This window comes from Cervus elaphus, chromosome 29 (genome assembly GCF_910594005.1).
Source record: "Cervus elaphus chromosome 29, mCerEla1.1, whole genome shotgun sequence".
Taxonomy (NCBI): domain Eukaryota; kingdom Metazoa; phylum Chordata; class Mammalia; order Artiodactyla; family Cervidae; genus Cervus; species Cervus elaphus.
Window position 1 is genome coordinate 20198116 of NC_057843.1, and position 23438 is coordinate 20221553.

Consider the following 23438-nt stretch of genomic DNA (forward strand, 5'->3'; position numbering starts at 1 on the left):
TAGTATTTGGAGGTCAGGGGTTGAAAATTGCAGCATTTTAAGTAAAAATTCTAATCCTCCTCAGTCACCATTTGTGACCACGTGCTGAATGGAGTTTAACGTAGCTTCAGGGGTCTTGCACAGGAATTGACGGTCATGACTGGGCAGTCTTCACACTGAGCTTTCTGTCCACCCGTGTCCCCTTTTCATGTCAAGAAGCTCCCAGTACAGCTCTGCGCTCTGTTGCCCATTTAGACATGAAAACAAAACAACTGCCCATAACCTAAACGACAGATAAGCAAGTTCTCTATGCCAGTACGTTAAGATGCATCTTACTGTGCCCAGCAATCATGGTAATAGCACGTGAGAATTTGTAAAGTGCATTCACATATTATCTATCTAAATTATATGCATATAATTGAAGCTTTTATAGGAAACAAGCCCCTTTACTTCCTCTACCTCTTACCAGAGTGGAAATAATTCAACAGCTAGATTAAAAAATTTTTTTTTCTTGTTAAAATACAACATTTGATTGCACATGTGCCCCTTTCCCCACTTCAAACCTATAGGAGATGCTTCTCTTCAACTTTGGAACTACGTATGTACATATGTAAACAGGTTCTGTAGTTTATGTTCACACACTTGCTTCATTGTCCATTTATACAATAGGGGGACTTGCCCCAATGCACTTTTTGAGCTATCTTCAAGCTTTTGTTTGAAATGTGCTTTAGCTTAGTGATAAGACAACTTGTGAAGTGGGAAGTCTGACAGCAGTTGAAGTGACCGTCATTGGCAGGGAACCCAGTGGGATTTTGTATTTGTGCCCACTGTGGATATAAGCAGGCAAGGGCTGAGGTTAAGAAAGACCTTACCTGATCTGTAAGGTAGTGCATTAACTTTTTTTCTTTTCTTTTTTTAAACATTAGTGCTTGCTCTTTCTTTTGAATGGAAATTATCACTTGAGTTAGGGCTTCTCTGGTGGCTCAGTGGTAAAGAATTCGCCTGCAGACGCAGGAGACATGGGTTCCGTCCCCGGGTCAGGAAAATCCCTTGAAGAAGGAAATGGCAACCCCCTCCAGTATTTGTGTCTGGGAAGTCCCATGGACAAGGAGCCTGGGCAGGGGGCATGGGGTTGCAAAAAGAGTTGGACACGACATAGTGACTAAACAACAATAATCACTTAAGTTAGGTTCATTGTGTGACGGTAACAGAAGTATGCACCATGGCCCTGTGAAGAGAGCTTTGAGTCCTTTGTTCTCTTGTGTCTGAAAGTGCACACTTTCCAACATTTTAACTGTTGATCCCTGCAAAGGGCTGAATCCATCTGCTGAGAATCTTTTTTTAATTAATTTTTATTGGAATATGGTTGCTTTACAGTGTTGTGTGAGTTTCTCCTTACAGCAAAGTGAATCAGTTATACGTGTACATGTATCCCCTTTTTCAGATTTCCTTCCCATTTAGGTCACCACAGATTATTAAGTAGAATTCCCAGTGCTATAGAGTGAAAGGAAAGTCGCTCAGACGTGTCCGACTCTTTGCAACCCCATGGACTGTAGCCTGCGAGGCTCCTCCATCCATGGAATTTTCCAGGCAAGAATACTGGAGTGGGTTGCCATTGGCGTTTGTTGTCCTTCTCCAGTGCTATCGAGTAGGTTCTTATTAGTTATCTGTTTTGTACATAGTAGTGTATATAAACATTAACTCTTTTGTAGGCAGCAGATTAACCAGAAATTTACTTGTGACCCTCTCCTTTAGGCCCCCTCCCCCAATTGGAATGTCTGGAAGTGAAAATAACACTTCACCTGAATACAGAGTCTTGCCCCTTCCTGAAATGTAGTAAATAACCAGAGGCTTATGTACTTGTTTTTCCTAGCTGGGATGTAGCTAAAAAGCTACATCTTTTGAGGAGGAGGGGAAGAGAAGATGGACCAAAGGAAATAAAGTATCTTTCTTAGTGTGAATCATGTTTTTTAAGATCCTCCAACTTTCTGTGCTAAATAATTGACAGTGGTGTTGCTAAATCAAATGTAGCCATCTCTTGGGAGTCTCAGGACTTTAACATCAACTGAAAAGAAAAATACATCTCATAGGTGAATATCAGTGAGATGTTCCACTTTCCAAGAGAGGTAAGAAGCTGGCCCTCTGTGCTGACCAAGGTTTATGCTCCCACAAGTCCTACAGTGAACAGGGGAGAGCCGCTTGGTCTGTGCTCTGCAATGCATTAATGAATTACAAGATTTTATATGTCTAAAGGTAGTATCTCATATTTCATTTTCTTTAAATTTCAACAGAAATATTTGTAGCCTCCCAGCATTATGAAGAAAATATGCCTTGTTCTGTTGACATTTTATTTTGTTCACTTTATTTTGGTATAAGCTACTTGGAGTTAAACACTTAACTATAGTTTTTGGTTTTCTGTGTGTACGTTCTGCCAGATGACACTTGAGTAAAATAACCTTAGTGGCCAGATGGAGTATTGTGGCCCTTTATAACACTTCTGAGTTAAAAAACAATATTTGTGACTATAAACCTTCCTTGTCTTTTATATTCCCTTTAAGACTAGGCGTACTTGGTCTTTGGGAGCTCGAATATGACAGTATTTTAGTGGCTGTGTCCTACAGAGGAGCTATGTTTTTAACCTACCTAATGAAAACACTGAACTACTGGGATTAATTTGAGGATTTCCAATCAGCCTTTCACAATTTGTACAACCCTGAGGGGGGTTCCCCTTAGCTGTGACTTTTGCAGAAGAATGTGAAGTTAATCCAATTTCTTTGTTGATTACTATGTTAACTGTCTTAATTTAGCAATTCAAATTTATCTGCCTATACCAAACAAGAACCCTGCTACAAAACTGTGGGAGTAGTTGATTTTCTTTTTACTATGTTCATGTCCTATTTTAGGTTCTACAGCCAAATAATGGCGTAGAAATTAATAATGCCCGCTGAGGTTGGAATGATTCATCACTAGATGGTAGTGTATTCTAGCCTGTAACCAAGATTAAACTAACCCCTGGCTTAACCTTGACTACTGTGGAGTTTTATATATATATAAATATATATATATATATATATATAACCCTGTTAAATGTAGATTTTAAAGTTTAATTACATATCACAGAAATGTAAGTTATTCATATCACAGAAATGTAAGTTATTCTCATTATTTTCATCTATCATCTACTTTGTTTTACCTTTTGGGGTGAACTTTTTTTTGAACTCTGAGCCTTAGGGGCTGTCATAGGTTATAAATCAGTTGCTGACATACTGTATTGAGAGTTGCATCTTTTGAATGATTATGGTTTTTATAAATTTTTCATTTGCTATTAAATGTTTCACTTGCAGAATCCTTTAAAGACTCCATAGATAAAGTGAATAACTCTTGATTTAATATTTTTAAACTCAAATTTTCAAATATTGGGTTTCTTTAAGGAGATCTCCTGCTCCCAAAGTAAGACACTAACTTTCTATAGAAACTTATCCTTTTCTTAATCATCGTGTATTCTTAGTGGCCAGAAAGATGAATTGATTTGAATGTGAGTAGTTAGAATCTAAAGCAGTTTCTTGATAATGGATTTAAATAGTTTGTTGTTGTTCAGTTGCCAAGTCGTGTCCCACTGTTTGCGACTCCATGGACTGCAGCATGCCAGGCTTCCCTGTCCCTCACCATCTCCCGGAGTTTACTCAGACTCCTGTCTGTTGAATCGGTGATGCCATCCAGCCGTCTCATCGTCTTTTTACTGATGTGATTAAACTAACACATTGACGACATGCTTCCTGCTGGGTTTGTCCACTTCTCCCCTGGTATCACCCTGGTTGGAATCACTGTCATCCTGCATCTTGGTTACTGCAGTTGTTTCTTGGTTGGTCTTTTTGTTTCCGAAGTTGTTGAGCTCTCCCACACAAACATATCCAGTTTGTTTTCACAGTAGCCACCTTTTCTGCTCAAAACCTTTTCTATGGTTCACTTTCTTGTGGCGGCCTTTGATGAAGTTGAGGATGTACTGCTCCAAAGTATGTTACTTTGGCATATTAAATATCTTAAGCTGAAGGAGTTTGAGAAAATAGCAGAAATAGAAAGGTCATTCTAACCTCCTCCCTCTCCTTTCTTCTCTGAAATAGGTAGTAAAATTCCCATGTGGAAGGAACCCTCCCTGTAACAAGAGGAAGGAAGACATTCTTAACATCAGTACATGGACTTAGGGCCTGAAAATCTGAACAAGCATACTTTGTTCAGTTCAGTCGCTCAGTCGTGTCCGACTCTTTTTGACCCCATGAATTGCAGCACGTCAGGCCTCCCTGTCCATCACAAACTCCCAGAGTTTACTCAAACTCATGCCCGTCGAATCGGTGATGCCATCCAGCCATCTCATCCTCTGTCGTCCCCTTCTCCTCCTGCCCTCAGTCCCTCCCAGCATCAGGGTCTTTTCCAATGAGTCAACTCTTCGCATGAGGTGGCCAAAGTACTGGAATTTCAGCTTCAGCATCAGTCCTTCCAATGATCACCCAGGACTGATCTCCTTTAGGATGGACTGGTTGGTTCTCCTTGCAGTCCAAGGGACTCTCAAGAGTCTCCTCCAACACCACAGTTCAAAAGCATCAATTCTTCAGCACTCAGCTTTCCTCACAGTCCAACTCTCACATCCATACATGACCACTGGAAAAACCATAGCCTTGACCAGACGGACCTTTGTTGGCAAAGTAATGTCTCTGCTTTTTAATATGCTATCTAGGTTGGTCGTAACTTTTCCTCCAAGGAGTAAGCATCTTTTAATTTCATGGCTGCAATCACCATCTGCAGTGTTTTTGGAGCCCCCAAAAATAAAGTCTGACATGGTTTCCACTGTTTCCCCATCTATTTCCCATGAAGTGATGGGACCAGATACCATGATCTTAGTTTTCTGAATGTTGAGCTTTAAGCCAGCTTTTTCACTCTCCTCTTTCACTTTCATCAAGAGGCTTTTTAGTTCCTCTTCACTTTCTGCCATAAGGGTGGTGTCATCTGCATATCTGAGATTACTGATATTTCTCCCAGCGATCTTGATTCCAGCTTGTGCTTCATCTAGCCCAGCGTTTCTCATGATGTACTCTGCATGTAAGTTAAATAAGCAGGGTGACAATATACAGCCTTGACGTACTCCTTTTCCTATTTGGAACCAGTCTGTTTTTCATGTCCAGTTCTAACTGTTGCTTCCTGACCTGCATATAGGTTTCTCAAGAGGCAGGTCAGATGGTCTGGTATGCCCATATCCTTCAGAATTTTCCACAGTTTATTATGATCCACACAGTCAAAGGCTTATCTTCCTACTTTGGGCTTCCCTGGTAGCTTAGCTGGTAAAGAATCTGCCTGCAATGTAGGAGACCGCAGTTCAATGACTGGGTCAGGAAGTCCCCCTGGGGAAGGGATAAGCTACCCACTCCAGTATTCTTGGTCTTCCCTGGTGGCTCAGCCTGTAAAGAATCTGCCTGCAGTGCGGAGACCTGGGTTCAGTACCTGGATCGGGAAGATCCGCTGGAGGAGGGCATGGCGACCCACTCCAGTGTTCTGGCCTGGAGAATCTCCATGGGCAGAGAGGAGCCTGGCAGGTCCCAGTCCATGGGATCGCAAAGAGTCGACTCGACTGAGCGACTAAGCGCAGCACATCTTCCTAGTTTCATCCGTAACACTCACTACCCCCAACCCAAACCACCTTGTCTAGTCAATTCTTCACACATCTATTGTTTCTTTATCTAAGAGGTATATAAACTTCTTGCTCAGATTACTTCTCTCTTTTGAAGGCTCCCATGTACATGTATAAAGAAATTCAATAAAATTTGTATGTTCTTCTCCTATTAATTTGTCAGTCTAATTTGCAGACCCAGCCAGAACCCTGAGTATTGAAGGAAACTTCTTCCTCCTCTACACCTCGAAGATCCTGTATGTCTGGCTTTTCACCTCTTAGACTCATCTCTGTCTAGCCCCCTTCTGGCTTCACCCTGGCTGGTCTCTGCCTGGTTTGTCTTCTAGATATCCATATGGGGATGTATTTATTTGCTTATAAATCTGTAACAAACTATGAACTTGGTGCTTAAAACAACCCAGATTTATTAGCTTGCAGTTCTTAAGGGCAGAATCCCGTGATGTGGGTCTCTTGGGCTACCATCAGGGTATTGGCAGGGCTGCATTCCATCTGGAGATGCTGGGGGGAATCTTTCCCCTTGCCTTTTTCAGCTTCTGGAGGCTGCCCACATTCCTAGGTTAATGGCTCCCTTCCATCTTCAAAGCCCGTGACTGTGGGTTGAGTCTTTTTCGGGTTGTATCACTCTGACACCAGCTCTCCAGCCTCTGTTTTCCATTCACGTGGACTCTTCTGATTACCCGGGGCCCAACTGAAAATCCAGGGTAATCTTCCCATCTCAGGGCCATCTGATGAGCAGCCTTAATTCCGTCTGTATCTTAATTCCCTGTCATGTAACATAGTCACATATTTCAGAGTTGATGATGTGGGCATCTCAGGTGAGCTGATCTTCTGCCCACCACAGGGGTGCTTACGTCTCTTTTAAATCTTGCCTGAAAGCTCGCCTTCTCACTGAGACCTCCTGTTTAATACTGGAAACTATCCATCCTTCATCTCCACATTCTCAGCCCTCTTACTCGGCTCTACATTTTCTTTTATTCCAAAGCGCACTTATTTCCAGCTAATACACAGTTTTATACATGTGTACACCTCCTATTGCAGATGTACACTCCAGGATATTTCTTCATTGCTGTCTCTGAAGCATGTAGGACAGTCCTTAGTTTGTGGGAGTTGTGAACTGATGTTTGTTGAATGAATGGGTGAATGAACAGAGGGTAAACCTTAAGCAAATCTTTTTCACAGGATCTTTGCTTTCGTGTTGCCCAGCATGGAAGCCTGATACGGACCTAGAATGAAGCGAAGGACTTGGGAACGACCCCTAAACTCATACTTTACTCTCTCACCTCAAAGCTTTTAATTCTGCCAGCTCTACAACTACAAAACCTCAGAAATCAGAAAGACTGGCGTCAGAAGGACTCTGTAGGGGCCATAAAGGGCCAAGAGACAGAGAAATGTTCGCATTCGCTGCCAAAGGACATTCTCCCTGTGAGTCCTGCAGCTGTCTGGGGCAGTGTCTCTGGCAGCTCTTGGGCCCTTCTTGGTCCCAAGGCCAAAAATCTGAGCTCAACAAGGCTGAAGAATCCATGGAGCTGGAGGCAGCTAAAATGGTATGGGAGTGGGGCGGGGAGTTGACAGGGATTCCAGGATTAAGGATATCCCATGAAGTTTAAAGCTGCAAACCTTTATTCCTTTAGGAACCACACAGCAAAGTGAAGAGGTTTAAAGAAAACAAAGAAATGGCTTATTCTGGTAGCCAACACCTCAGAAGTTGAGTTTGAGTGCTTGGTTGACCCTTCTGTTGTTTTAATTCAACAAAGCTGAAATGTATCCTGAAAATGCCATTTTAGTGATTTGAATGGGAAAGATAAAACATTCTGTAGGCATGGTGTTTGCTAGACAGATGACCCACCTTGCTGCTTACCCAGCTCTTGTTTTTGAACTCTCATTATTTACTTCGCTGATTATTTCGAGAGCTTTAGCTCCTTGCCTTGAGTTCCTCAAAGGAACATGCCTTTTGGCCATGGCTGCTGTCTTTTTTCGTAGTGGGTTCTGCTCTTAAACGTCAGAGATATTGCTGCCTTGCTCCTTGTGACTTTGTCTTTAGAGAGGTTTGGTGTCGTCTGAGGAAAGGCTTTGCATTATACTGATGCTGCCCTGGTTCTGTGTTAGCCGAGGTATTGAGAACCCTCTAGCTGTAAACGAGTATCCAAGGTCACTCCATCCCAGCCAGACCTTTTGAGTATGAGATACTTGTCCTTGCCCCTAGCTATCATTCTTTTTAGAGATCTTACCTTTTATGTTTGTTTGTTACGTTTTCTAGTCTCTGTCAATTAAAAAACCCTTTGAGATCTGTAACTTAATCCCGATGTATTTCTTAAGTACTTTAGAGTTAAAATTTAATTTTTTTCACATCTACCTGTACTTCTGCTGTTTTTTTTTTTTTTTTTTTAAGTTAGACCCAGGTTCCAGACACCACAGCTTGATGACACTGTTGGCCAGAGGCTCGGAGCACATTTGTACCATGTTTTTGGATTTGTGTTGGTTTCTGGCTTTTTTGTAGTGGTCCAGTAGCCATAGCAGGCTCGTGAAATGACAGTATACAACTGATCACTCAAAAGATAGTTTCCTTTGTTGTGCCATTTAACAAGAATTTAGATTTCAGTGGGTGAGGATGGCTGATGGAGTGAGCCAAAAAAATGAAAATATGCTTTCATAATTATCTGTGGTTTGAAATACCTGAAGTGAGATAGAAAAACAAGCTACCAAGTTTGCATACTGTTTAGAGAGGTGATTGCCCCTTCATGCTCGAGTTTTTGTTTTTTTTTTCTAAAGGAACTGCTCTTGACCTTAAGTATAATTTTGATTGCTTAGTATGTACAAATCCCAAAGCTGGATATGGAATAGGTGTGACCTGGGGGCCTTCCTGGCAGATGGAACTGTACAGGCAAAGCCAGAAGAATGGATGGTCTTCGGTGCACCGTGACTGCATGAAGGACCAGGAGCAGTTCATATTTTTAGATGCTTGACTAAGTAGCCTGCTGAAAGCAGTTGTCAAGGGTTTCAGATGTCTATATGCTCTAAATATTAGCAGTTTGCACTTTATTTGCTAGGCAGCGGAGAACTCTTGAGAGGTTAGGAAAGTCTGTTGGAAATAGTGTAATGTGTGAGTTAGGATGATGAGGGAAGTTTTGGGAGGCTGTAATTTGGTGGTCCAGATAAGAAATGAGGGCCCAGATCAGGATGGTGTATGTCTCAGTGGACTGGCTGGTGCACATAGATGGTCCTCACGAGAACTGTGCAGTAGCCTTTTCTGTGCCCTTAAACCACACAGATCTGGTCCCGGAATCAAGTGGGTTCTAGGTCTCAGAAACCGTTTTTCCCGTAGCAGACGTTGTACTTAATGAGAATTCTCAGACTTTCTTCAATAGCCACCTGTCTTGTTCGGTGGCTTTCTAAAGGAGGTTTGAAAATAGGAAAAAAGCTAATTAGTTTTCAGAATTTTTTATTGGAAAGTTTGGAAAATAGGGACTTTGCTTTTTTTCTTCATATAACCAGGAAACTGTTATTCCCAGCTGTGAGCAAACAGTAGCATTGGTCTCCCCAAATCCATTATTGTAAGAAACTTAAGATATTAAAGTATACAGAGGGCTGTTTAAGTAAAAACAAGGAGGGGCGGGAATTCCGTTTAAAAAATCTTTTTGGAAATTTGGAAGTAAACTATGAGTGAAAACATAAAGGCCACTTCTTCCGCTGCCCTCCACCTCGCCCTTTAGAATCCATGTTCCCACCAAGTTGACACCTCATCATTCTCTCTCAGAACCAGGGAAAGTTTAGAATAGTCTAGATCGATCTATGCTCAAGTGCCTTTTCACAAATGATTTCATGAAGAATGACGGGAGAAAAAGTAGTCTTAGTTGGCACAATTGATGTCTAAATTAAGAGGGGACCATACATTGAAACACTTTCTTTAAGCTTTAAAATTAATGGTTCTATGTTGCTGGAATATGGCCTTTTATTTTGCTTCCAAAGAGTTTCAGAGCCAGTAGAATCTATAAATAGTGCACAGCCTGGTTGTCTCTGCTAGACTGAGTAGAGCAGAATTGCCTGTCCTTAAGTGAAGGGGAAGTAGCTTTACATTTTTAGTAACTGAATTGTTGGCCAGCATAAAGGTAAGGGCCATGTGAGCAACTTATTTATAACTTCCCATAAAGGTATGTGTCTGCCTCAAGCAGAGAAACTGTCTGGGGTGCTTGAAATGTAAAAGTGCAGTAGAATCGTTTTCCATACACAGCCTTCCTAGCTAGTTGGTGCAATAAAGTGATTGTTCGCCTCCCTGGGGCTTTCAGAAAGAGGGGTGTCAATAGATTAGCTCGTTAGTGTCCGCTTCCTGTGGAATGGAAGGGATGAGGCCATTAAATTTGAATCTGTGGTTTTCTGTAGTGACGAATGTTTAGATATTAACTCCTCAGGGTATCGAGGACATACATTTAAGCTTGATTTAACCTGTTGGGTGTGGTCCTCCTAACTGTTCTACCCATGTAGTCTAACCACAATTAGATTCTTACCAAAATATTGATACATCATGGCTATGAAAGCATCTTATTTTTTCACAGGTTCAGTTCAACTATAAGTAGTGCTTTTTCTTTTTGTAAAATGAAGAACATAGAATCAGACCGAATTCCCTGGTAACAGTGGGAGAAGGGAAGAAGAGTAAAACATTTTTATGGCATCCCATAAAGAGTATGCTAAACCCTTTCGGTAGATGCCAGAAAATGGAATCCATTGTCACATGTTATAAATTTCATCACATATGCATCAAGAGTAAATCATGTACAGACAGGTTTAACTCTTAAGGATGAAATTTTTATAATCATAAATATGCAAGTAAAAGACATTTTCAGCCCTCCTTTGTTGCTTATTTATTTTCATAGACCCGAGTTTTTCTGAATATTATGTTGACCATTTAAAGTAGCTGCATATATGGCTAAAATGTAAACTTTGGTTTCTCTGCCAATTTTGTGACTCTGTTTAGTATTGGAGCAAGTTGTATTAAGTGGTAAATGGCCCATTAACCATACTGGAGTCCTCATAGCAGCACTCTTTTCAAATTGTGCTGGCTTTGCAATTTACATATTAAAAAACGTTCACTTGATTTCGTTCAGGGACAAAGCTGACATCCTATATAAACATTACTCCAAACAATCCTGTTTATTGGTCCAGTTATTTCAGTTGAAAGATGCTGGTTTACTGCATCTTAGTATATGTGAACAATTCTCAGCAAAACTCTTAGAGATCCTTTGACTGTAGTGGCAGAATAACCTCACAGGGTTTTAATTCACTTTTAATTTTAAGCTCCAGGATTAAGGATCATTTATAGTATAATGTAACAGTGTGGGCAAATATAGTTTTTCTTAATGCCCTTCTGATATTTGGGGGAAAGAATGTTTTTATGCAAGGCATTCACTAATGAATTACATGACTGCCTTTTCTCACTATAAATATAATTTCATTCACATTTCCTCCCTTCTCCCACATCCTGAAGAGATAGAACAGCATGCAGTGTTTTGCTTCATTTTATTATGAAAAAAATTTTTTTTAAGTTGTGGTTTAAGGTAGTTCTTTAGGATAGATGCCAAGGTAACTAGTTAATACTGGTTTAAAATCAGGCTCTTAATTAAAAATGCTTAATTTGTGCAAGAAAACTACATGTTAAAATGAATTTGGAAAGATTAGATTGGAATTGCCTCAAATTCAATTAAGCCACACTGCATGGACGTGCTGGGAATATCAATACAATCACTGTAAATTTTGTACAAACTGATTTGTTGCATTATCTTGCTCATCTAACATACGGTACTTTTTGTGTCCATATTGCAGACGGCAACTCCAAACTAACATGGCAGTCAGACTGTGTGATGTGGCTTCTCTGCTTAGAAGTGGTTCGTGGGCAGCAGAGCCTTGGACCGGGGTCTGTGGGATTTTTCTTAAATTCTGTAGGCTACTTTTTTTTAGCATGTTGCAGGAGTGCTGAGGCCATACCAAACACTTGAACTTTTCATTTGGCATACTAATTATTCTTACATTTAACCTATTGTGGTATGGCCATCATTAGGATGTAAAGCACATTGCAATTTTAGTGGTATATGTAGCATCAGAACCTGCTTTTGTATGCAACTTTTATTATCTTAATTAGGATTTAGTGCAGCCTCAAAAGAGTGACAAGCTTTTTTAAAAACAAAAAACAAAAGTTTTGGTATGGTCTGAATACTAAGTTACCGTAATTTTTTTCATTCTGTTTACTATGTATTTTTTTGGTTACTAAATTTTGAAGTTATTTACAATTCCTGATGCTTAAAAAAATGTCAAAATTGTAAATCTGGCTGAAAATTATTTGCCCAGTAACTGTTGAAAGAGTTTGCATTCTGTGAACAGTTGTGTTGAGCCTATCAATGGAATATGCATTATTTGTAAAATATAGCACATTAGTATCATTTTATTCTGAGCAGATGGTCCTATAGCTGAGAGATGCTGTAATTTTCAGCGCACACAGCCTACTGCAGCTGTTCACTTGAATGTTGGCTTAGGAGCTCATTCTTGCCACCTGAACATGGAAATAAATGTGCAATTAAGTGAGGAGTGTTTGTTGTCCTTGCTAAATCCTGCTAATTTCAGTCAATGAACACTTTATATTTCAAATACCATCCCAGTGAGCTTTAGTCCGAACCTCGTATTTGGGTCTCATGTAGTCTCCACATATACCCTAAGTTTTTGATTAGTGATTTGTTTCAATTGGCCTTGGCCACTCTCATCTTGCAGATCATTGTTTTCCTGACTGCTGGACAAAGGTTAATCTCATGTGCATTTTCCTGTGGAAAGAGTGACCCTGGGCTAATATTCTATAAACTGGAACGGTTATGCTTTATTAGCAAATCTGAAACCTCCTTTTGCAGTTTCAGATAAATTGGTTAATTATAATAAAATGCATATCTTGAATTGCTTCCGGTTTTTTTTTTCCAATACACATTTCCAAAGGTTTCTTTATTTCTCTTCACCTTTGAAAATACATACTTGAGAGAGGTCTTTTTGTAGCTTGCAGAGTAAACAACCCATTTCTTTTGAAAAGGAAATGAAGTTTGGAAGGGGTTATAGTTGGTTTGCTATTTCACAGATAGGCTGGATTTTTGTCTCCCGTTTTTCACCCTGACAGCACGGCTCTTGTCCAGTCTGACCAGTCTCAATCTGCCTGTGCTGCCTTCTTTTATAAACATCTCTTGGCAGTAGAGTTCTTCCTGTTTGCTTATCCATGGTTGTGCCGTTTTATTTTTCTTAGGCAATATGCTTTTTAAAAGACATTTTCCCCCCTCCCTTCTTGTAACAGCCTTTGCCTCTACTTTGCTTTTTTTTTTTTTAATTTTTAAAATTTTACCTCAAATTCTTTGCCTTTTGTATGTTAAACTTTCCCTAAAACTAGCATCCTGTCAATTCAGGATTGTCAGTTTTGTAGTTCTTTGTGGAGCTGAAAGATTGATGGAATATGAAGGATAATCCTTTCAACGATGCTTGGATTTTTGGATTCCCCCACAATATTGGGTTCTAAAGTAGAGAGTTTTTGGAAGATAGTTTTAGAGAATTTGGGGCTGTGGTTTGTAACTCGTTCAAAGAGCATAGAATTGGTTTTTAGGAAACTAGATCTAAATTTGCTTAGTAAGTGATTTTAAAAGTAGCCTGAACAGTTTGAGGCCATTTTCCCCAACTCTACTGTTTACTCTGTATTTGGAGTTTATAGATATCTTATCACTTGGATTTTCAACAGGTTTAGGTGCTCAAATGAAAATTCCTTGGACTGGTCTGTTTGCAAAAATTGACATATTTGCATTGTTGTTTTGGTGAACTGGATAGGTTTTGTTTTGTTTTGTTTTCCTTTAAAGTCAGAGTCAAGGCAGAATATCACTTAGAATTGTTTGGGGATTTTATTTTGATGCTGTAGATCAGCTGCGTTGTTGGTGATCTTTAGCTGCCAAGGTTGACAAGAATGGCTTGTTAGATTCACAGGGTTCACTAAGTACTCAGTTTATTCCCCAAGTTATCCTGCAAACCCTAACATAAGAAATTTGCTATTTTCTTATTTCTTAGAGATATAAGATACTGTCAATTAAAAAGATTTTCAATATGTAACCAAAACAGTACATGTTGACAAATTTCTAATTTTCCAAGTACTCTTGCTCCTTGATTTTAATTAATGGATGTCTGTCAGTTTTAGAATAAACTCCTAGGCTATCTAAATATCTCTGCAAAGTTAGGGTTCTTTTTTTTTTTTCCCTTTGTTTCTGGTAGCATGTTAAACACTTATTTTCTGGTATTTTTAGTCAGAATTTAATTCTGTGCCCTTTGCTACTAAATTTCCTCAACTCTGTGGACACAGCAGGTGAGTAAGGATTGTGAATAGATCCAGAATGGGGTTCTAGAGAATGTTAAAGATGTAAATTGTGCTTTCGTGCATGTATGGAATATGTATGTGAAAAGTACAGCTGTGATCTTAAATTGAATAGCTTAATGTGAAGTAAAAGTTAGCATAGGTGTTGTACTTTTTGAAGCTTTGTTGTAATTTCAGCAGGACGACTTGTGTCTAGTGACAAGTGTTTAAATTTTTGGAAGGAATCTCTAATAGTTTGTGAAATATGAATTCTGACATTTCTTATTTTCTCTGTTTTCAGCAGGTAATTGCTGCCATGGAAACACAACTGTCTAATGGGCCAACTTGCAATAACACAACCAATGGTCCAACCACCATAAACAACAACTGCTCGTCACCAGTTGACTCCGGGAACACAGAGGACAGCAAGACCAACTTAATAGTCAACTACCTTCCTCAGAACATGACACAGGAGGAACTGAAGAGTCTCTTCGGGAGCATTGGAGAGATCGAGTCCTGTAAGCTTGTGAGAGACAAAATTACAGGTATGCAGTTTTAGATAAGGTTCCTCACATGTGAATGATTATGTTTCAAGGTGTGAGAATGGAAGTTTGCTGCCTGTAAATCATTCAGTGCTAGAATTTTACACATCTAGATTTTCTCTGTTATTTAGCTACATCAGCAGTATGAAACTTTAAGTTTTAGAGAGTTTTAAGTTTTCCTTTCAAAGCATAAAATATTTTTTATAAGCAGTATATATTTAACTGGACTTTTATATAATCTGAACTATACAATAACATCTTTGAAATTGTTTCAAAGTTGTACGTGTATCCGGAGCAGCAAGCATCATGTTAACCTTTAGTGTTGAGCTTGCATGGTTTAACATTTCAACAATGAAATGAGGGGAGAATTGGTGTTTAGCAGAGGAAAGTGACCTTAAAATGTCCTTTTCCTTAAGTCTCTGTAGTTTTGCTTATATGTGACCAAGTAAATGGTAATACTGACATTGTCAGTGTATAAATATTTGTACAGATACAATTTGAGTATGGCAAGATCTTAGCTTCTGTCTGTCAACAAGAAAGGAGAAAGTGGTATCTGAGTGCTCCTCTTAAAAGATAAGAATGAAAGGATGAGTAATTTGGCTTTTAATAATGGCACATTTTGAATATTAGGTAGTGGAAAATCTCTTTAGTATTTTGGAGGATTTGACTAAACTTTTAGAATAAAGCAAAACCTGAATAAGTGTTCTTGGCCATAGAAGGGTTGATACAGGAGTTGTTTGCAGACACTGAAAATGGATGAAGTGTAGACACTCTGTAGCTTTTTCATGTTATTGTTAAATATGAGTAGTGCATATCAAATGGTTTATCACCAGAATACTAAACTAAATATTTGAAATAAGTAAGCAGTTTGAGAAGTTGGACCAAGAATTTGAACTTTGATCATGTGACCTTGGACAAGTCAGCTGTTGGCTTCAGCTTCAGGTTTCCTTGGTAAAATGAATCAGAAGGCAGAGGAAGGGGTCCCTAGCTAATTTCTGGAGCCAACTGTGGCTTTTTATGGGATGATACCTTTAGCTGTTCTTCTATCGAGAGAGAAGGGCTTATTGTCTCCAAAGTGCCTTAGAGCTGTTAACCTGGGCTTGGCCTCGTGGTCGTATTTACTCGAGATGCAGATTGAGGTTCACAGAAAGAATTTATTCATTAAAATCAAGTGAAAACTAAGTAAGACTTGTTTATCATCAATCCATAATTATATTTTAACTAATTATGTTACTTAGATGTTCACCATGATAATCAGGAAGGTTTGTTTTTTGTTTTTGAATATTGGTTAAAAAATGGATAATATTTTTCCATCCCCCCCCAAATTAGTGTGAGCAGTATACATAAAATTTGTTTAAAAAAAAAAGTTATTGAAAAGTTGGGAAAGATAGAGAACAAAGACTTTTTATTAACATGTGTCTGTCCTGTTACTGAATTTTATGTTTTTAGCAAAACAGCATCTTTTTATGTGTGCATTTTGTAGCCTCTTTGACATAAATGTGATAAATGGTGTTAAGGTTTTGATATAAATGATGAGGGTTCTGATTTGACTGCTTAGTTATCTTATTTAAAAATGATGCTTGAATTAGTTGTAAAGGTCACATTTTTTGTTACGATAGATGAAAGCAGTAAACAAATCATACATCCAGTCATTCAGTCATGCATTGAATTAGGCATTTTCCCACAGGAAACATCTCACAGATTTTCATCTCTTAACTCTGGTCAGTCTTGAATTGTCTTACTCTCTGTTAACCTTTTACTAGAACTGTTGTGTGGCAAATTGGATAAATTTGATTTCTTTGTCTTCATTCCGTTAGCTTCTCTGGCTTTATGTGGAGGATGGTGGTAATAGAACCACAGTGCATGGGTAATACGGAGTAGTACATGGTTAGATGCTTAGGTGCTGCCAAAGCGTGTTAATATTTGTTGTTCATTTCTTTCACTCCCCCACTTCTTGGTCTTTTCATGGACAGCTGGATAATGAAGGTTTCCATCCTAGTAAAATTTCTGTTTAAAATCTCTCATAAGCAAACCAAGTACCCAAGAAAATGAATAGTAAGCACCAAACATCGAAAAGTTGTTTTTATTAAACTTAGTTCCATGAGATTTAGTCATAAATACTCCTCAAAACAAGTGTTCCACTAACAGACAAGTTTGAGAAAAACTCCACTCCACAGTTTACCACTTAAGAACCATACTGCAGATCATTAACATATTAAAAACTATGTTAAAATCCTGAAGTAAAGAAACCAGTTTGATTTACAGTTCCGCCCATCTTATTTAATCATAGAACTCTGGGGAGGGGGTGCTATCTCCACGACCCTAGATTTCCATTGAGCGTGTTACTTTGGAAGTCATTTGCTAACTAGTTATCAGACAATCTGTAATTCTGCCATAAAACCTGTTCACATCAATAAAATATGAACATGTTTCATGAAGTGAACATCCATGATAATGAACTATAAATTAAAAAGTTGAGTAGACATGTTAGAATACTAAGGACCTCATCTATTAACCCTGTTTGGATTTGGACCACTAACATCTTATTCTTGGTATGGGTTAAATAAGCATTCAGAAGGTTCTGACTCCTTTAGCTTCAAACAGTTACCTTAGATTTTTTTGTTGTGTTACTCTGAGTTTCTTAGTAAATACCTGTATTGAACAAAGTAATCTAGTACATAGATTTTTGAAACTGGGTTTAGAATTGTTACACTTGGCAAAGTGGGCATATTTTCTGAAGAAGCTCCTTATTAACATATCTCTGAAAGGTTTTGAAAGAATCTGTGGGGATTTGAACCTCATTCTGGTATTTAGCATTAGTCGTCCTGAGCAGTTTTTCAGTATATTCTTTTACAGTCGGGGCAGAGTTTTTCAGTCACTCTAATTATCCAACTTAGTCTTATTTCCTGGGGGAGCTAGTGGGCCAGCTCCTGCTATCTGATTTTGTAGGAGCATTTAATTGATTGTGTTGTAAGATAACTGGGATCACTCTGTGTGAAGAAAATTTAAATTTTGCCCCCCCTTTTCACTTTCATTAAGTCTTTATTTAAATAATGCTAAAATTAGGAAACTATATCTGAAGTACAAAATACCTAGTTAGGAAAGTATGTGCCTCTTTCCTAAGTCCTAAAAGTGTACAATTTTTAGGTTGTGTTGGTGTTTGCAAATTAATCCACTATTTTGATATGAGGATTAGGAAACTACATTACAAAACATCTTCAGTTTCAAATACAGTAATCTTCTCACTAGTCGAAATTCTATGTATCATGTTGTTTGTTGGGCTCTTGCTTTGGGCTCATGCCAGCTTTATGCTTCGCCTGTTTCCTATCTATAGGTATTAATTAGGAGAAGCTTCTGTTGTTTGTACAGCTTAGCTGACATCGGTCGGTCCCTCTGAGTTCTCAAATGCACTTCAGAGTCCTTGACACCTGCTGATGCTGCATTCTAGAGGAGTGAAATGGATTTTATGATGCAAGGAATGAATAGTAGAGCGTTGGAGTTGGAAAAACCCTTGAGGTGACCTTAGCCAACTCCCTCACTGACCAGAGATGAGAGGCCTAGGTTTGCTGACATGTCGAGTTCAAGATACACGTCTATTAAGTGGCAGAGTGGGGACCCTAATTCTTGCTTTCTCATTCTTTCCGAGCATGTTTCCTCCTTGCCTTTTTGTTGGAGGGCCAGAACTCACTCTTCAAAAGCTAGCACAGGGCCAGCAGTTGAATTTCTTTTGAGACATATAGCTTTTCCAGGATCACACAGGGGCATCATCTGGTGAGTGGTGAGTCTTCCACAAGAGGAAAATGGAAGATTTTTGAGGGTCGAGGACTGAGGGATACATAAAACTAACACGATCATCCATGCTTCTCTAGAAACTATATAATCCCTGATTGTCAGTTTAGGTAGTCTATCCCAGTGACTGCACGATCCAAGTCTGGCTGCATATCTTTACCTGAGGGAATTTTTAAGAATAAAGACTTCGGAGGCCTTGAAAATCTGTTGTCAAGAAGGATCTCTCAGTGATTTGATGGGGGAGTCAGTTTGGTATTTAAAGTCTGGTCAGTAGAATAGGTGCATTGGAATCACTTGGGATGACTGTCAGAAACGCAAGTTCCAGGGCCCTGCCCAGACCTACCTTGGGCATCAGTCTATTCAGGGAGGGCCTGGAATGTGGGAATTACCTGGGAGTTACAGACTTCTTTTTCCTGAACATTTTGCAGGAGATGATGGAGCCAGGGATTTCCAGGTCTGTCTTAATTCTGGCTGGAAGTGGGTGGGACAGGTAGGTATAACTGCAGTGCCCAGCTGTGGCAGACTTAAGTTTCAGGTGCTGTTCCCTCTTCCAGCTTTTGATCTCTTGGGTTTCAGGGCTAGAAACATTGAGTGTCGAAGTCACTGGGCTGTGTCTTTTCTGAATACCCGACCTGTCCCTAGAAAAGAGTGTGTGTGTGTGTGTGTGTGGGGGGCTAGAAACATTGAGTGTCGAAGTCACTGGGCTGTGTCTTTTCTGAATACCCGACCTGTCCCTAGAAAAGAGTGTGTGTGTGTGTGTGTGTCTAGAAACATTGAGTGTCGAAGTCACTGGGCTGTGTCTTTTCTGAATACCCGACCTGTCCCTAGAAAAGAGTGTGTGTGTGTGTGTGGGGCTAGAAACATTGAGTGTCGAAGTCACTGGGCTGTGTCTTTTCTGAATACCCGACCTGTCCCTAGAAAAGAGTGTGTGTGTGTGTGTGTGTCTAGAAACATTGAGTGTCGAAGTCACTGGGCTGTGTCTTTTCTGAATACCCGACCTGTCCCTAGAAAAGAGTGTGTGTGTGTGTGTGTGTCTAGAAACATTGAGTGTCGAAGTCACTGGGCTGTGTCTTTTCTGAATACCCGACCTGTCCCTAGAAAAGAGTGTGTGTGTGTGTGTGTGTGTGTGTGTGTGTGTGTGTGTCTAGAAACATTGAGTGTCGAAGTCACTGGGCTGTGTCTTTTCTGAATACCCGACCTGTCCCTAGAAAAGAGTGTGTGTGTGTGTGTGTGTGTGTGTGTGTGTGTCTAGAAACATTGAGTGTCGAAGTCACTGGGCTGTGTCTTTTCTGAATACCCGACCTGTCCCTAGAAAAGAGTGTGTGTGTGTGTGTGTGTGTGTGTGTGTGTGTGTGTGTCTAGAAACATTGAGTGTCGAAGTCACTGGGCTGTGTCTTTTCTGAATACCCGACCTGTCCCTAGAAAAGAGTGTGTGTGTGTGTGTGTGTGTGTGTCTAGAAACATTGAGTGTCAAAGTCACTGGGCTGTGTCTTTTCTGAATACCCGACCTGTCCCTAGAAAAGAGTGTGTGTGTGTGTGTGTGTGTGTGTGGGGCTAGAAACATTGAGTGTCGAAGTCACTGGGCTGTGTCTTTTCTGAATACCCGACCTGTCCCTAGAAAAGAGTGTGTGTGTGTGTGTGTGTGTGTGTGTAAACAAAGGCCAAAACAGACGTAAAGAAATACAAATTACAGGGGCCCAGAAGAGGGGCTTTGCAGATGTAGATTATCTATGGACAGGCAGTGCCTTGGGTAGGAACACAGACCTCTCCCCCCCGCCCCCTTCCTGAAATCTCATGTGGTGAAGTCTCATATAAAACATGAGGGATCTTAGCTAGGTTTAACTTATGTCTCTGTTGCTTCCTGAGAACTTGAAAGTTAGTTTTTAATGCTGGTTTATTTTATGAGGATAATATGATTTTGAAACTTTATTTTGACAGCATGGTATTTCCCCCTCTTTTTAAAAGCAATCTTAGCTCCTCAGGATTGAAAGAGATAAGTGGTATTTGATTAGTCTAACGCATACCTTCAAATTTAATAGCTATTTTTTTTTAACTGTGATGAAGTCAGTCACAGTGAGCCCAAGGCTGTGATGAACATTAATTTGAAAAAAGTGGTTTTGTGCATCAGTTGCAGTCTTTAAGTCAGTTGATAGTTGTAGGTATTTATAGTATTGAGAGGTTAAGAATCCTGATTCTTGCAGACAAGTGGTTGAAAAGGGCAGGATGGTTGAGTGAGTTGGTGGGTGATGATAGTTTAATAAATACCTCATTTTTGCTGACTCTGGGTGTACTTGGTTAGAAATTTGGCATAAAGGCTGGGCGTATGCCCAGGTGTTCACAAAACAAGAAAACTTGGCAGCACAGGGTAAATGCATTTCTGCCGAGTATATTAACTGTGGAATATAATACATTTGAATATGTCCATCTTTAGATTTTAGTGGCTAAATTTGTATAAAATGAAATTCATATAAAATAAGATGAAATTTATTTTTTCATGGTATTGAAGAAACTATCAATATGGTATTGAAGAAACTATTTATCAGTATATCTTAAAATTACTTTTCTGTGTACCCTTGTTTCTTCCAAAGGTCATGAGTAATCAGTCATTTCAAAAATCTTATGTTACAAATTGAGCTTTTTATAAAGTTTTAGGGAAAACTATAAAATTTATGCTTTGTTTTTTCCACTCAGACCTTTGACTTGGTGTTTTATAGAATAATTTTCAAAGTGTCAGTATAGATTATAGGATTTAAGAAACTGAATACATTGGTTTTTAAATTTTTTTCATTTTAATTTTTTATTCATTGTCAGGGAGAAAAAACTTTCCCTGTACCCTCTTAATTTGCAAGCCCCCAATTACTGAACCTAACAAAAGACAGGTTACACAGTGTTATATGTCCACTGTATCTCAGTAAAATCAGGGAGAAAAGGGCTTACCAGGAGACGTGGCAGTACTGTTTTTACTAATATTTCACATGCATTGGGAGTTCACAGAAAAGAAGTGAAACAAAGAAGTGGCTAGTCTCTGGGGCTTGTATACCATTTTAATAAAGCAGAGGGGATTTGGGTTCTGAGGGTGGATAAACTGCAGGGAGTGACCAAGAAAATATATAGGGGGAAACTAATGGAAGACGAGAACGATTTTAGCAGGGTTTATTTTTGCAGCTTCATCTTGGTGCTGGTTCTCCATCTCCATTGGTAAGAGTGGCTCTCCTTTTCCTGATAGAGGAGAGGGGAACACTTTCACAAGGGAAGTTTATAACCTGTTTTTAGGCGGAAAAAGCTAGGGCAGAGAAGAGTACTCTTCTGCATCTGTTGATTCTTAATTGCCTTTAACTCAAAATAATCCTTGTGCCTATAAGTGCCATAGTTTGGGATGAGGGGACAGGGCATATTCTGACTCTCTTCACTGTGAAATAAGTTTAACTCTCAGTTAGCAAACTGAAACAGAGTTTCTTCTGATTGTTGTTGTTGTTAGTTGCTAAGTCATGTTGACTCTTTACGACCCCATGGACTGCAGGACCCCCATGGACTGCAGAAGGCCAGGGGGCCTTCACTATCTCCTGGAGTTTGTTCAAACTCATGTCCATGGAGTTGGTGATGCCATCCAGCCATCTCATCCTCTGTCACCCCCTTCTCCTTCTGCCTTCAGACTTTCCCAGCATCAGGGTCTTTTCCAATTCTGGCGTGTGGGGACAGGACATATTCTAACTCTCTTGTTTATGAAATAAGACTAACTCTCAGCAAACAGAAACAGAAAAGTTTCTTCTTCTGATAGTCTGTGGTAATGAAACCTTTAAGTGACTAGTTTCTGAAAGGAAAAACATCTATTGTGAGGATATGGACGAGTTTGAAAGAGAACCATTCTCAATTAATTTGTAAATTATCTGTATTTTTGTTTCTCTCTTTTCTTGATGGTGATCTTTGTATTGCTTTGTTTTATTGCATGAGAAAAAAAAAACGAAGTGTATTGTAACTCCCAAGAAAGGTCACCTGGTTTCCCAGCAGCTTTCGAGGAGCTTCCTTGGTGGCTCAGATGGTGAAGTCTGTCTGCAATGTCAGAGACCTGGGTTCGATCCTTAGGTCAGGAAGATTCTCTGGAGAAGGAAATGGCAACCCACTCCAGTATTACTTCCTGGAAAATCCCATGGACAGAGGAGCCTGGTGGGCTAACAGTCCGTGGGATCACAAAGAGTCAGACACAATTGAGTGATGAACACTTTCCCTTCCTATCACTTTACTGTGAACGTGAGATTGAACCTGTTGGTTAAATGAAGGTGAGTTTTGACTTTATACTTTTTTAGTCCTTGTTGCCCCTGAGACTTCTAGAATGACCATACCTGTTTTGCCAGTAGATTTGGAACATAGTGTTTTAATGCCCTTGACTTTTTCCCTTAGTTTGATACAAAACACAAACTTTGTTAATGTATTCAAATTTAAGGATATAGTTGAAATTCTTCTGTGAGGATTTCTCCCGTTAAATTATAGCAAGATATGAATGGCCTGAGTGTTCTTCAGACCTTTCCTTGGTGTTTCTTCTAGTTTTTGTCTACTTGTACTTTGGAAAAAGTATACATACACACATGTGTACATCAAGTGATGTAAAATAGAAACCATTTTCAGTTTTATTACTTAGTAGCTGTCATCATAATGGTGGAAAATGTAGATGAGAAAAAAGATGGTGAAGTAAATGAGAGAACATACAGAACAAATTCTGATCCAGGAATCCTTCCTCTTTTTTAATCTATATAATGTTGCAATCCTGTTTCTCAGGTATGCAGTTGATTTATCAATCTGTTTTTCTTTTGATGGTTTTTTTTCCCTGTTTTACTACCTTATCTATTGCACCTGCCTTTGCTTTTTTAACTTTCTAAATTATGAGTACAGCAAAGTGTTTTTATTTTGCACCTGTTGGAGCATTTTAAGTGTTTCTTGAACAGAATAGTTGATCATTGAAACTAAAGCTGTGCTTCAGAATACACTTCCTTCTTTTGTGCTTGTTTTAAGTTGCTTGACTTTCATTTGAGTCCACCGCTGCTACTGAATTTTGAGAGCTGAGAAAACCATGAGTGTCTTTTTACAGCTAAAAGCGCTAACT

The 23438-nt window shown here is 39.3% G+C and overlaps 1 protein-coding gene across 17 annotated transcripts in view; it reads left to right on the forward strand.

Moving 5' to 3' along the window:
- ELAVL2 (ELAV like RNA binding protein 2) overlaps positions 1-23438 on the forward strand; it is a 168739-nt gene that overhangs the window by 77107 nt on the left and 68194 nt on the right. For 10 of the 17 annotated variants that reach the window (XM_043891391.1, XM_043891393.1, XM_043891388.1 and 7 more), the window contains exons 2-3: positions 11474-11564; positions 14311-14554. In XM_043891391.1, the coding sequence (XP_043747326.1) occupies positions 11493-11564; positions 14311-14554 (316 nt within the window). In that variant the 5' untranslated portion in view covers positions 11474-11492. The remainder of the gene's footprint in view (positions 1-11473; positions 11565-14310; positions 14555-23438) is intronic. The other 7 variants (XM_043891399.1, XM_043891397.1, XM_043891398.1 and 4 more) reach the window with 1 other exon arrangement.